At 39.9% G+C, this 15,289-nt stretch overlaps 1 protein-coding gene across 2 annotated transcripts in view; it reads left to right on the top strand.

Annotated features, from left to right (window-relative positions):
• The window catches only part of megf6b (multiple EGF-like-domains 6b), a 62,711-nt gene that overhangs the window by 36,076 nt on the left and 11,346 nt on the right, over positions 1–15,289 (top strand). For both annotated transcript variants that reach the window (XM_082534730.1, XM_082534729.1), the window contains exons 6-17: positions 1,801–1,923; positions 4,591–4,716; positions 5,473–5,595; positions 5,952–6,074; positions 6,195–6,332; positions 7,725–7,847; positions 8,046–8,168; positions 12,398–12,568; positions 13,100–13,231; positions 13,698–13,826; positions 13,947–14,075; positions 14,198–14,332. In XM_082534730.1, coding sequence (XP_082390856.1) covers positions 1,801–1,923; positions 4,591–4,716; positions 5,473–5,595; positions 5,952–6,074; positions 6,195–6,332; positions 7,725–7,847; positions 8,046–8,168; positions 12,398–12,568; positions 13,100–13,231; positions 13,698–13,826; positions 13,947–14,075; positions 14,198–14,332 — 1,575 coding nt within the window. The remainder of the gene's footprint in view (positions 1–1,800; positions 1,924–4,590; positions 4,717–5,472; positions 5,596–5,951; positions 6,075–6,194; positions 6,333–7,724; positions 7,848–8,045; positions 8,169–12,397; positions 12,569–13,099; positions 13,232–13,697; positions 13,827–13,946; positions 14,076–14,197; positions 14,333–15,289) is intronic.

The raw sequence follows: 15,289 nt of genomic DNA, 5'->3' as shown, positions 1-15,289 counted from the left end.
GGGAACATACTGAAGCGTTTAGCATTTACAGATATCCCTTAGGAGTACGTGAGAACCAAAACACAACACAGAGTGAATTTTGAACTTGAATTCACCAGATGAGCTAAAATAAACAGTCTGTTTAACCCAAAACCATCATCTTTTCCTCTAACCAAGTACTACTGTGTCCTAAATCTCGCCAAATTTGTTATCCACCCGTCCGCCGTTCATCCATCCATTCATCCATCCTCTACTAATCCCAGTCAGACATAAGTCTGGCATTTTAACTTAAAAATTAATGATGCAGCAGGACCATAATTGTGTCACTGTATACATGAGTTTATATTCAGATCCTTCTTTTAGTTTAAGTGCACTTGAAGAATAATTAATCCTCATCCATCATCTCGTTTTCAGTCTATTATCTAATTTTTATTCTTCCATCCACCCAATGCATAGTTCTTGCCCCATTTACATTTCCCATGAAAGAAGTTGCAACTTAAACAGCTTCCCAGTCCATCAAAGGGTTTGTGCATATATTCTGCTTATGTTGACATCAAAGGCCATTTTAAACTTTGCAAATTACCCTATTTGGCACATCTAACAACTGTGGGAGTCAATGCAAAGCAAAGCCATATATAGAGGCGTTTGCATTTATGCATCAATGTCCACATTTTTCTTTTCACCTAGAGAATGAAAGTGTCTATTTTTAATGTGACGGAGAGTTTGCACCATGATGAATGTTGATTAGTTATTTCTAGATTTTATTTACATTTAACTGTTTACAATGTCTCTTGAAGACCAGATGTGTGGTCTGTGAAACGAGGCAGTCAGTTATGTGAAATAAATGAAATTAAACTAATATTTACGTTCAGTAAATTAAAATAATCAGCTAGTTTAGGGAAACTTTCAGAAAACTCTTTCCAAAGGAATTCCAGTGAATTCTTGAAATAGTTCCTTGCTGGATGGCCGCCTGAGGCCAGGACTGTTCGGAACAATGCATTTCTCAACCAGACATTTAACTTGGCGCTGAATAATAGTATTTAATGATGTGTTGGCTGTTTTTACAGGCATCATCCGGCAGCCAAAAAACATTCACACTCACCTTCTTAATGTGTCACATCACTTGTTGCAGTCGACAACCTTTCCAGTAACTCCACTGTGATGATTCTAGTAATATTAAAGCAAAAGGGTGACTTGTCACCAGCCTGGGGGTTGACTTAGCGTCCAGCAGAACCCCAAACAGACCTCATAATTCAGGACTCACAGGGGGGTCTGCTGTGAAACACACCAAACAATTTATTTGCCTGTGACTCCTAAAATAAGAAGTGTTTAAGAATGTGGTTTGTTTCATTAGAAATCTGGTCACACTGTGAGTGATCGTGTTTCTCTCACCGCTGCTTCCGCCTTCTTTTGTTTGCTTACCATCCACATGCTTGGCTGAGAGGAATGTGTATGTTTTGCATCCTCCACTTTAACTTTCCATATGTTTTTCCACCTGAGGGGCTTTGACAAGAAGCGCAGGAATTTCAATTTGGTTCTAAATGTGCGGTAGTTGTTACCACATGGTGGGATTTGTTTTATTTGAGCTGCAACACGCTTGTAAAATACTTTTCCTTCTCATCCATCACCTCGTCCTCGCCTCCTGGGGTACATCTTTACCCTAAAACCCGTATTAACTTCCTCTCTCAGCTTGGCATCTCATCTGGTTTTAGTCTGGTAACCATTCGTTTTCTCCCATAATGAGAAGATTTATTTAAATTGCACTCATTTCTGTCTTTTGTCCCGCTTCAGTATTTCACTTGTATCCCTCCTTCCATGCAGATATTGATGAATGCCAGGTCCACAATGGAGGTTGCCAACACAGATGCATTAACACCAGGGGCTCCTACTATTGCGAATGTCACCCGGGCTCCCGGCTTCACGTGGATGGCCGCACCTGCCTCGGTGAGTGATTTTGTTGCTGGTTTGCTGCAGATGAATAACAGAAATAGCATTGTAGGGTTACAGCACCATATATGTGCTGTAATCATAATATGTATGTCAATGAAAGTGCAAAAAGGTCTAAAAACATCATTTATAAAAGTTTAAACACAGTAACATGACGATAATGATGATGGGGAAGGTCTTTATTTAATCCCATTAGAGGCAGAATGTGAAGACGTCCAAAGGCACTTTGTAATCTAACCTCATGTAGTTCAATACTCACACAAACAATGAGACAGTGGTTTGGAGGAACTGAGCTACTGGAAGCTTCTTTGAGTCTTTGAGTGTTATTTTTTTCTTTTGGTCATTATTTCATTGAAGTTTAGCCACATATGGTTTTTGACATGGGTACTTAATCATCTAAACCACATTAGTTATGTTTCAGACGACCCCTTTGGTTCTGACAAAAAGCCCCATTGTGGTGCGGTTCAAATAACATTTGGTGGTGAAGCCAGATTTAGTCGGTTCATGAAGTTTTTCCTTTAACTGGATATCTTGTACAAAAGCCATTTTTAAGCTCTCCTGTGAGAGAATCAGACCCAACGTCCCATCCTGGAGAAAGCTTGTAGTATGGTTGCATCCATTCTTATTATTGTTTAACTTCTTGGGCCTTTATTTATTCATGTCCACTTAAAATCAATTTTCATTGTAAGTACAGTACAGTAAAAACTATTAAAATGTAAGGTTAACCTTTACATGCTTTGGTTTGAAAATGAGATGAGTTTGTCCACCACACAAACTACGCAACATCAACCTCAAACTACGGCAACAAACAGTTAAATTCTGTGTATCTCTGGGATGCAGAGGGCTAATGTGCTGGTTTACTTCTTAGTTACTTCTCAAAAGATATTCAGGCTATAATCACATAGGACAAAGAAAAGCAGCAGATTCTCACAACTGAGTATCATGATGTAGCTCCATCCCACTGCTTTTCTGTGTACAAGAGCTCTATTTAAAGAAGTTGTTTGAATTTGTCCTGCAGAGCTTCTGCTGTCTCTGCTGCATCAGTTCAGTGTTTTTAATGATTTTGTTGCTCTTGCTTTGCGTGACTGGATAAAATAGCTTAAGGCCACTAATAAGTGCATCCTACCATTTTACTGTGTAACCAACATTGCCGATATTGACCATATGGATCTACTTCAGCTCCTCCGGACATCAAGTAGTATTTAGCATTAAACTGTAATAGCAGTTAACCAAAGTGACTTCCTTTCTTTATATGTTTTACACAGCCTCAGTGCTCAGAAAGAAAAGAAAATGGACATTTTGCTCTTTGCAGCTAGTTCATGTTTATGTTCGTGGCATCGCAAAATGAAATAAAGTTATTTAGATGTGACAAAGTCAGAGAAAATAAAGAAGACCTGAATCCATATATTCTTCAAGTACTTAAAAAAACTGAGTGATGCAGGGATTACAATAAGTTAGAATGCTATTATGGGTCATTTTTTCCCGAACGCTCACCTGAGCTTGATTCCTGCCGCCTGTGTGGCGACTGTCATATGACCTGTGCACTGTTTACTCAGTACCTGTGCATTTTTCCTCTAATATCAGATATTTGTGGTTTAGAAGAAAAAAACATCTAATAGACAAAAAAATTATAAGCGTGCCGCTGGCTTCTACGTCAGGAATGCACACAGAGTGTCCTGGATGACATTCAGAGGAAAAATCATTATGTGTTTTTTGGCTTCGTAAAGTAGTTATTTAATTTTCTTATAGAGCACATCTGTCCCTGAGAGGCTCTTATGTGACAGCTGTTGCATTAAGAAATGACTGATTACGCCAACAGTTCACAAGTGGACTGACTCCAGGCAAATGCTGCTTTTCTGGGATGCTTCATATCCGTCTGTTAAAACTGCGAATTGTGTCCATGTTCAAAAATACATTTGGTGCTGAAATCTCACTGTCCATTACAAGCGAGTAAACGATTATGTCAGTTTCAACTATGTGCCAAACAGCATGAAAACATACATACTGGAGGATAAAGGACCACACATAGCAATCAACAAGTCAGTCTCCCTCTCTGTGCTCATCTCATCCAGCTCTTGATCAGCCAGCAGAGGTTAGACGTATCCCACACACTTAGCGTGAAGCTGCATAATATTTGAGCTGGAAAGCACTCTGTGGTTTGACATGTGCTTGGGATGGGTGGGTCTTGACTCTGGTCTGTGAGCATGAAAAACAGCCTTTTGAGAACACCGGGCTGTTTGGGCTTCAACCTGTTTTTTTTTGCTTTTTTTCTGTGAGGAGATCCAGATTGATCTGTTGCTACAGGGAGAGGAGACTCAGACAAGGAAGCGCATTGAGCTCACACCGCTCTCTGCCTCTTCACCATATGCTTGCTGTCCACCGCAGGCGTGCTGCCATTCAAGTTCCTCTGTGTTTTTTGGCGTTTCTGCTGTGATAGATCTCTCATTGCTCAAAGCATAGCGGCTCACCGAGGTGTTCTCTGAGTGTAGGAATGTCAGGAGTGTGACTGCTCTGAGAAATTTAAGATTTCTGTTGGTGTGAAACATCAGTCACAAAGACTAACACGACAAATCAGGGTGGATTGATTAGCTTCTGAAAGATGCTGGATTTTTTTCAGTGTTGTCCTTTTATCGTATCACATCTTTCTTTCTCTTGCCTTTTTAGCTGTCCTTTCATGTGCCGTTAGCAACGGAGGATGCGAGCACTACTGTGTGCAGCAGTCTGTTGCTCATTTTCGCTGCCGCTGCAAACTGAACTACGCGCTGTCGGAGGATGGCAAGCATTGTAAATGTGAGTGCCCATGTTTCTGAACTCTGTTGTAGGAAGCACTAAAATCACACGTTCATATGACACACTGCAAAAAAATGAAAAGCCCTAGAGGAATAATAATTTGATGGATGATGTATAAAAGCACGCCAATGAAACTGAGCACTTTGGATGATTATGAAGGTGTGATCCTGCAGGTTTGATCGTAACATTAAAAACACATTGCCTCAGCATCTGCTGCCAATTATAATTATCTTACAGGATGTCTGAGCTGGAATATGACTAACTATCTTTCATGCGATAAGATATTTAATTGGAATGAGTCACAGCAGTCTTCGTTGTTTTTGTTTCTCAAATTGTGTTTTGATGGCCTTGCTCGTTTTAATCACTCCGATCTCTGAGGCCGTTAAGTCAAATATGCTTCTCAGAGGGTGGAAAATTATACATATATGTATTTTAAATTGCTGTCTTCTAGATGCTTTTACTTTGTAATTGTTGGCTGCAAACAGCTTCCTCTAATTTTTGCAGGAAGGTTCTTATCCAAACTGGACAGGCTTACACAAGTTAAACACACACACACACACACATACAGCTATGAAGAGCAAAGAGCTGGAGGTGCTGGGTGGATGTAAACCCCCTCCCTCCACTTGCTATACTCTGCTTTAAGATGCAAAACATTCGGTTTTTACAGTTTTCCCCTCTGCTGTGTTTGAAGCTTTCCTCACTTTACTGTCAGCGTGCGAGTTTATGTGTATGAGCGTGAGCTTTTTTGTGTTACAGTACAGGATCCCTGCGCCGATCAGAACGGAGGCTGTATGCACGAGTGTCGAGCTGATGGTGGCAAGGCCCACTGTGACTGTAAAGTTGGCTACACCCTTGCTGCTGATGGGAAAACTTGTGAAGGTAAACTGACCAGTAGTGAGTAAACTAGTAAATTGAGTGGCAAGTGAAACTAGTTTGCTAACAAATATTCATACATTCGCAAGGAAAATGTTCCCTGATGGTAAAATTGCTCCATCAACTGACGTTTTCAAGGTCGAGCATCATACATCATGTAGCTCTAAAAGTTTAAAAGAAAAGAAAATAATTAGCTTTAAAGAACAACAGCCAATAAATGAGGAGCAGAAGAAGCAGAATTTGGATACCATCAGTGTTGGGCAACAATGACTTTAAAGTGTGCAAAAATAACTGGAATAATCTTTAAGCGCTGACGGAGATGGAATAATTCACTCTGTTTTTTTCAATGCATTTTCCTCCAGATATTGATGAGTGTGAGACAGAAGAGGCCAACTGTGCTCACGGCTGCCATAACACTCTGGGCTCTTACGTCTGTGTTTGCAACGCTGCCTATGAGCTGGGATCTGATGGAAAGCAGTGTTACAGTCAGTTTAAATCCTCATGCCTGCATATAGTTACACGAGTGGATTGCAGCACCTTTAATTTCTGTTTATAAAACATGTCGTGTTATTAACACACGTCGGTTATTTTATTGTGTACTGAAGGAATTGAGATGGAAATTGTGAACAGCTGTGAGAACAGCAACGGTGGATGTTCGCATCACTGCCAACATTCAACCAGCGGACCTGTGTGCACCTGTAACCATGGTTACACGCTAGATGAAGACCTTAAAACCTGCATTGGTAAGAGAGTGTGATGCACTCACATAAACTTAACAATACTTAGTTGTTTACTAAATTAAGGGAGATAAACAATAATGTATTGAGCGCATATGAAATTATTAGTGTATGTTATAATTTATTCCTTTATTAGTAACTGGTTTATTTAAAAACAAACAAACACCTGTTTTACCAACTTATCAGAATTTGCAAAGCAGCAAAGAAACTACAAAACTTTGGAGTTCCACTTTGGTGATTTTGACAGTTTCACAGTGACTCGTTTTTGTTTGTCGCTCAGTGTCTGTGTCTCTGTGCCGTCTGTTTTAGGGGTTCTGTCCTTCTTGTTTTTGGCAGACATTTTTTTGTGTTGTTATTAAATTAAAGTGCAAATATCAATTACGCCACACCTTTCAAAAGTGGACTTATTGGGCATGCATAAATGTCAATCCTTGAACTCATTTGTTAGTCCTTTAGTTTTAGTTTAATTATTAAAATGCCTAATGAATTTATTAGACAACTATCCGATGTAGGTTACCTTCTTTAAGTTAACAATATTTTTTTATGTTTCTAATAAATAAGAGTACAATTTATAATTTTAAACATGATTTTTGACAGATTTCTAAAATGTTTGTTTGTTTGGGGTTTTTTGTTCTAATGACAGGTGGCCTAAATTTGTTATTCCAACAGTTTTATTAAACTTATATATTTAATTTATTATTAAACATTTATCTATTAAGCTGTTGAGACCTAAACCAACAAATACTCATCTTCCTGTGTATTTTGAGCAGTAATGTTAAACTTTAAGTCTACTGGAGTAATCCTAGAAAATATACAAACTGCATGAAGGTCGTTGTTTAGCTTTAGTTTCTTTTTTTTTGGAGACACGTTTTTAAATGACGTCAGTCAACATAACCGCATTGTGAATTGGCCTTTTTGTGATTTATGGCAATGCTGTGAATTAAACTGAATTAAAACTAATCCAGTCAGTTTGCTGCACCAGAGAAAATGTGGAGAAGGTGTGTGATAACTGTAATTGCAGACAAGCGTAAATAGTCATTTTTGCATTTACTGGAGACGACGGCGCAGTCGGCGTAGAAGTTCACATACAATAAAACTAGAAAACAAGAGAAAGCGAGACACTTTATACAACTCGAAAATATATATTTTTAGTCCTCTAATAAAAGAAAAATGTCCTTGTGGTCAGGAGGTGGAAGAGTATTTTTGGAAAACAGGTCTTTGCTCATACAAGCCAGAGTTTGCAAAGAAAATGAGCAAATTCGCTTGTAATTTTAGCCTTAATTGGCTGTTAAACCCACACAGATTAAATTACCTCATAAATTTTCCCTCATGGAGCAGGGAAGCATATCACTACAGTTGGATCATAATTTTTGTCTTGCTGCTTGTTGTGCTTGGCAGATGTTGACGAGTGTGGAGAGGAGATCTCCTGTTGTGAGCAGGATTGCACCAACTACCCCGGGGGTTATGAATGCTACTGCTCTGCAGGATACAGACTCAACTCAGACGGGTGTAGCTGCGATGGTAATGTTTTACCTTCAGTCCAAGCGTGGACGGCACTTACATTTAAATGAGACGCAATGTTTAATCCTGCTGAATTCAAAAGGAAAGTTTCGGTTTGACACGCACAATGTTGCCTTTGTTTTAGTGAGGAAAAACAGTGGCCGCTGTAAGTTTTTCCTTCTGACGCATTTGATTCTGTGGTGCGTCTGTGTTGTTTAGATGTAGATGAGTGTCTGGCCGCTAACGGTGGTTGCGATCACACATGCCAGAACAGCGCCGGTTCCTTCCAGTGTTACTGCCGCCGGGGTTTCCGTTTGGATGAGGACCGGCATTCTTGCATCCGTGAGTATCAGCAATCATGTGTAAGAGCGTGGGCGAACGGGAATCGCACCAGAAACATTCCAGTGGAAAATCCTGGCAAACTGACACTTGTTGTGCAGTAAAGTCATTTAGACAAAAAGTTTAAAAAGAGGATATGAAGAATGGAAATGTCAAGCTAGGCTAGGACTAGTGTAATCTACAATGAGATGCAAGGAAATCCAACTTTATTTGGCATAGGTGTAGTATTTAAACAAACATTAATGAGCCAGCTTCAAATTTGATGTCAAAAATGGAAGAATCAGTGGGATACTGGTATTGCCAGAAAATTAGAGCGGCAGTAGCATTGTCCTATTTAGTGTTTAGTGTGAGAAAACCAAATCAAGCAAATCAAGCTCAGATGCTATCCTGGCAGATCAGCTGATCTCACTGCCAGCCCACATCAGCTGATGGCTCAGCTGATAGCCTTCTATGCATCCAACTGGCAAATCTCACATGGACTGCAGTGTTGCACTTCTACCAGTGATTTTCCAACCTACAAGAACCCAGCTCTTCCTTTTCATGCTGTTTGTGTGTCGAGGTGAACAGAGACAGAAATAACAGCATTCCTTTGAACCACCATTGTGTTTTACAGACACATGGTATAGTAGCTGTACCAATGATAAGTAGCACCTTTTAAAGTAATAACATTATACTAATAGCATGATACTGACATCAGTGAAACTAACCAACCAATTTCCATGTGTTCCAGCTTTTCCTTTCCTTTTTTTAACATATCATTACATTCACTCCAAGTAAACGCTCAGATTGGCTAAAGCGCACTTGGAATTGTCAAAGGATTTATTTCCATATGCAGTAATGGATCCCTGTGGAGTTAACTATAAACAGAGACTATGTTTTGTAATCCTGTGGCCTGACAAACATGCTGAATGCATTTACTTTGTTATAAAAGATTTGCAAAGTTTTGCATCTGCATTGTGTACGTCCAAGTTCACCAGCAGCTGATTTTATTCCTCTCGAGCAATTCTGCACACCTTAACCTCTGGTCAGTTGAATATCAAATAGTCTGTAACATATGCTCACCGGCCACTTTGTTAGGCACACCTTTTAAAGTGATTGTTGAACAGGTTCTAGAGGATTTTCTGAAGTTTAAATAATGAGTATGAGTAACAAAGGTGATTTAAGTGACTTTGAATGTGACACAGACTGAGATTTTCCCACACAGGAGAAAATATCCTGTCTTTCTTGTGATGGTGATGTAGGGAATGCCAAAGGTCAGGGGGGAATGGCCAGACTGCTTTGAGCTGTTGGGAAGGCAACAGTAACTCAAATAACCACTTGCTATGACCAAGGTACACTGAAGAATATCTGTGAATGCACAACACGTTGAACTTTAAAGCATCAGAAGAACACCTTGGCTGCCATTCTTGTCAGCTAAGAACAGGAAACTGAGGCACAATACACTTGGACGACTGGATAAACTTGACATGGTTTGATGAGTCTTGATTTCTGCTGCAACTTTCAGCTGGCAGAGTCCAACAACATGAAAGCACACTTTGGGTTCCTCAGTACCAAATGAGCATCTTCTAAATTCCACAGCCTACCTGAGTATTGTTGCTGACCGTGTCCATCCCTTTGTGACGACAGTGTAATCATCTTCTGATAATTGTTTCGATCATAGCATAGCATAGCATAGCATAGCATAGCATAGCATAGCATAGCATAGCATAGCATCTTTATTTATAACGCACTTTACATCCAACAATGTTGACCAAAGTGCTACAAATATAAAACAGAGAGGAAACAGTTTAAATTACATATAAAATATCTTAAAATTAAAAATAATATAATTAATAAGAAATGTATTAAGAGACATCAACAAGTCCTGCTGTGCTAAAAGCCAAGGTAAATAAATATGTTTTAAGACGTGATTTAAAAACAGATAAGGAAGGTGCCTGTATAACATGTAAAGCCAACTCATTCCACAATTAGTCCTGGGCACGCTCAGGAGGAGCTGGTCTGCCGACCTGAGGGACCGGGAAGGTATGTATGGATGAAGAAGCTCAGAGAGGTACACAGGGGCAGCATTGGACAAACATTTAAAAACAAATAAAAGCAGCTTAAAATGGATCCTAAAATGCACGGGCAGCCAATGAAGTGAATATAAAACTGGGGTGATATGCTCGTATCTACAAGTGCCAGTTAAAAGGCGTGCAGCAGCATTCTGGACTAACTGCAGTCGAAAAACAGAAGATCGACTCACCCCAAAATAAAGAGAATTACAGTAATCCAGCCGAACGGTTACAAAAGCGTGGATTACTGTTTCAAATTGCTGTCTTGTAAGAAAGTGCTTAATTTTGGCCAGTTGCCTCAGATGAAAGAAACTAGACCTTACATCCAACCCAATCTGGCTTTCAAGCTTAAGCTCAGGATCCATTTTAAAACCCAGATTAACAATCTCTGGTTTACAGAATGATTTCAGGGATTGCAAATCAACACACGGAACAGCAGTGGAGGCAGGTCTGAACACCATTACTTCAGTTTTAGAATCATTAAAACAAAGAAAGTTTAGCGCCAACCACGACTTGATGTCCTCCAGACATGTTTGTAAACGATTTACAGACGACCCATCTTTCTTTTTAAGAGGAACATAAATCTGGCAGTCATCTGCATAACAGTGAAACGAGAGTCTGTGTTTTCTAAAAATTGAGCCCAATGGAAGTAAATAAAGTGAAAACAGGATAGGGCCCAGAATGGAACCCTGTGGCACTCCATGAGACAACGGAGCACGGGAGGACTCACAGTTTCCTAAGCGAACTGAAAAAGTTCGGTTTGTTAAGTAAGACCTGAACCATTTCAGAGCCACACCTGTTATACCGACACACTGCTCCAAACGTGAGATTAAAATTTCATGGTCTACAGTGTCAAATGCAGCAGTTAAATCGAGTAAAATAAGAATGACACTTTCACCAGAATCACATGATAAAAGTATATCATTAAAAATTCTTAAAAGTGCTGATTCAGGCATATGCATTGCTTTAAAACCAGATTGAAAAATCTCCTGAACATTTTGTGCATTCAAGTATGAGATCAATTGGTCATATACAATTTTTTCCAAGACTTTAGATAAAAAGGGCAGCTTAGATATTGGTCTAAAGTTCTCAACAGCGTTTGTATCTAGCCCAGGTTTCTTAAGAAGTGGTTGCACAATTGCATCTTTGAAATTCTTTGGAACCATACCTGAAGTAAGGCTGCTATTTAAAATGGTTAAAATAGTTGGACCTATGGTAGAAAAAACTTCTTTCAGAAAAAGGGGAGGGATAGGATCATAAGGTGAGCCTACAGGCTTTAAATGATCCACCACCTCCTGTAGAGAGTACTCCTGCAAGAGTAACCGACTCAAACTGTTGAAAGACAGCTGAGCAAATTGGAAGATCAGAGGGGTCAGATGTGGGCAAAATAATCTGCGCCCTAGCCGAGGCTACCTTGTTTATAAAGAAGTGCAGAAACCTTTCACACATTTCAAGTGAAGGCTCAAAACTAAGAGGGAGGGCTTAAAATAGTCTCGATTGACTTAAACAATATGTGTGGTTTCTGATGATTCACCATAATAATGTTTGCAAAGTGTTTCCGCTTTGCTTCTTTTATTGTAAGCTGATATAAGGCCCAGCACTCTCTTAAACTTTGTAAAGAGACCTGTAAGTTATCTTTTTTCCATCTCCGCTCAGCCCTACGACATTCACGCCTCGCAGCACGGGTTTCATCGTTCAACCAGGGTTCAAGCTTTGTCTTAGGATGCTTAATTTTTAGAGGGGCAACAATATCCAAGACAGTCTGACAAGTGGTATGAAACCAAAAACTGAGTTCCTCTACGTATTGGAGTGTCTCAGGAATGGAGAACTGATTATAGTAGGTGGAGAACCGTGCTGCCGTGGAAGAATTTAACAAACGAGATGTCTTTATGGATCATGCAAACAAGAATAGGACCATTTATTTCAAATAAACTACACAGAGTAGCTTTAAAAAGCCATCAGTTCTTACAATGAATAATCTGCATCACTACTGCCCTCTTCATTTGATTTACATAGCATACAATCGTGTCATCATGTACAATATTACTCAGTTGCCACATGAATAAAAATGAAAGATTCTTATAGTTATCTTTTTTTATACATACAATATATTTAAATGCAATGATATAAAACACATGATGTTGGTATATTTTGTATAATATATTTTTTTTCTCACTGTAGCACTTGAAGATGCAGTCGAGGCCCTGTCCAGCGGAGGCTCTATTGAGCTGCCACTCATTCGCCCCCAGCTCACCTTGCTGCAGGACTACAGCCAACCCCTGGAGCGCTTTGACGACTATGAAGATGACGAAGGGGAGCTGAGGGCTGAGAGTAACCTAGCGGAAAAATTTGGTGAGTTTCATCTCAAACCGCTGTTGATTTATTATCATTAACAGTAAACCTGCATCTGATTATATGGCTCCTGTGAAGCTGTCTAACAGACTTACTCAGTGATGGCAAGAACACATCACACGATGGGGGCAAATTATTTTGCTTCATGCTTCCAGAATGTTTGTACATCCTAATTAACTACCACAATGCCAGGCACGTTGAGGGTTATATAGTCTGGCAGCTGCTCTGAGTCTGAAGCAGGAAGTCAGAGGTTCTGCTTTTTGTCGCTCAAACGTGACAAAAAAAAAAACGTGCTGAACAAGCGATTTAATGTAACTGAAAGCTGAAGAGTAACACCTGCTAATATTTAAATGTATGATCTTTCAGTCCTAGTGCAATGCTTTCATTTATTACATTTGTGGTTTGGAGTTAGTGTACCAATAGAAATGTTTCTGAGGGTTAAATATCATGGAAAACACACAAAAAACATATTTTTATTAAAATGAGATTAAGCATAACTTGCACACTTAAAGTTGATTCTTGTGTTTTCAGTGTGCTTGGATGACACTTTTGGCAGCGACTGTAGTTTGACGTGCGACGACTGTTCTAATGGAGGAAAATGCAATCTGTGGAAAAATGGCTGCGATTGCCCCGACGGGTGGACGGGCATTATCTGCAACCAGAGTGAGGACTGAGCCCACAAACAAACACTGACCCTCCTCACACACACTGTCACGGGCCAGGCTGCACAGCCATGACAAAAAGCGAGATGCACACAAATGCTGCTTAAAACTGTTGTGTGTAGTTAACATGATCAATGGTGTAAATGAGTGCATGGGTGAGGAAATGGTGTATGCAAAAAAATCCAACCGCACACCAAAGAACCAACCAAGCTAAGAAGGGTATCTTACAGTAACTGAGCTTTGAGGGCTTTTATAGAGCACTGGCATGCTGGGCCCAGGTGTTGCCAGTGTCACTGATGGGAAACGAGCCACACCAATCCTGCAATGTCTCCAGATGAGACGTGCCACACACAGGCCGAAAGGAAAGCAGGGTAGAGTGGGTCATCACAACAAAAACACCCATGGAAACCTGTCAACCTTGACTGTTTAAGCTGTAATGGATCCTTTTTTATCTTTCATCCCCACAGCGTGCGCTGAGGGACATTTTGGCAAAAACTGCTCCTTCTCCTGCAAGTGTAAAAATGGTGCCAGCTGTGACCCCGTCAACGGAAACTGCCGCTGTCCTCCTGGTGTGAGTGGAGACTTGTGCCAGGACGGTGAGACGCTTCTCTTTGTGTCTTCACTTAATGCAGGTTTTCCTGCTAAGATAAAATCTAATTATTTTAAAGGCACACTAGATATCTTGCATTTACAGAGAAGTATTTTTTTTGGTTCAGGTTGTCCTAAAGGCTTCTATGGGAAGCAGTGCAACAAGAAGTGTAATTGTGCCAATAATGGACGGTGCCACCGCACCTACGGAGCGTGCCTGTGTGACGCCGGACTCTACGGACGCTTCTGTCATCTCAGTGAGTCCCACCGCTTACGCGTCAACAGCTTCTCATGCCGAGCTACAAATTACAAAAGGTCAGGCCTGCTGCTACTTTCACTGTGACTTAAGTATCCATGATTCCTTCATCTTCGCCTTCAGCGTGTCCCAAGTGGACTTTTGGACCCGGCTGTTCTGAAGAGTGTCAGTGTGACCAGCAGAACACTGTCGAGTGTCACCGCCGCTACGGCACCTGTGTCTGTAAAGCTGGTTACCATGGTAACACCTGCAAGGAAGGTGAGCACAGTCACAAAGCACAAGTTGTGTTTGTGTCTTTATCTGTATTCTTGTTGTTTATTACAATTATACAAATACAAAACTCAGAAACTGCAACTTCCACTGGAAGGGCAAGAGCTATACCGAAACTTTGATGTTTTATTCTGTTAATATGGGGATTTAGTGCAATATGTTAATCTTTTTGAAGTCTTATAATGCTGTTTTTTAGTAAACAAGGAGAGTGCTTATGTCCCCCAATGACTTATATTTTGCTTGAAAGTTTGAAGATAATTCAGGGGAACCTAGAGCTTTTTCCTAATTTCTGTGACCTTAAGTTTTGACCTATGACCTTTGACCTTAAAGCAATACATACTAAAATAGTGTATTGTATCATCTTTACCCATACAATTGGAGCAGAATTGTCAGAAATCTTTTGCTTTTAAAAGCTGTAAAAACTTGAGATTTTCAGATATATTCATGCAGTGTGTGATTTTTGAAAAAATGTATGGTGTCACTGTGACACCATACATTGTGTCACAGGATGTCGTACTGAAAAAATAAAAAGTGTGTTTTACAGCTTGCTCCATGCTCTTTAATATGACACATTACTCGGTGTGGTTTTCCTAAAAAAAAAATTCAAGGTCCACTTTGACCTTGGGCGCTAACAATGAAGGTCAAGATCAAATACCAACCTAGGTACTCGTGTCCCCCGTGGCCTAGTATATTGTTGTGAAGTTTGAAGATGATACATAAAAAATTTGTGGATGATATAAAGTTTCGACTGATTTTCACATTTGGTGTTATTTGTATCGAGCTGACACAAAGGAAATAGAAAAAATGTATATAGTTGTAAGTCTTTGTTACTGCAATCCAGTATTTGTTTCAGTGACACTATAATGCAAATGTCCTCTCAGGCTAAAATTGTCCACACTTGCAAAGTTCTGAAATATCTGATAATATAACACAAATAGTTCAAAT

The sequence above is a fragment of the Aulonocara stuartgranti genome (genome assembly GCF_965226115.1).
Source record: "Aulonocara stuartgranti genome assembly, chromosome: 5".
Lineage (NCBI taxonomy): Eukaryota > Metazoa > Chordata > Actinopteri > Cichliformes > Cichlidae > Aulonocara > Aulonocara stuartgranti.
The sequence above is the reverse complement of the archived record's forward strand: the minus strand, read 5'-3'. Positions and strand labels throughout refer to the sequence as shown.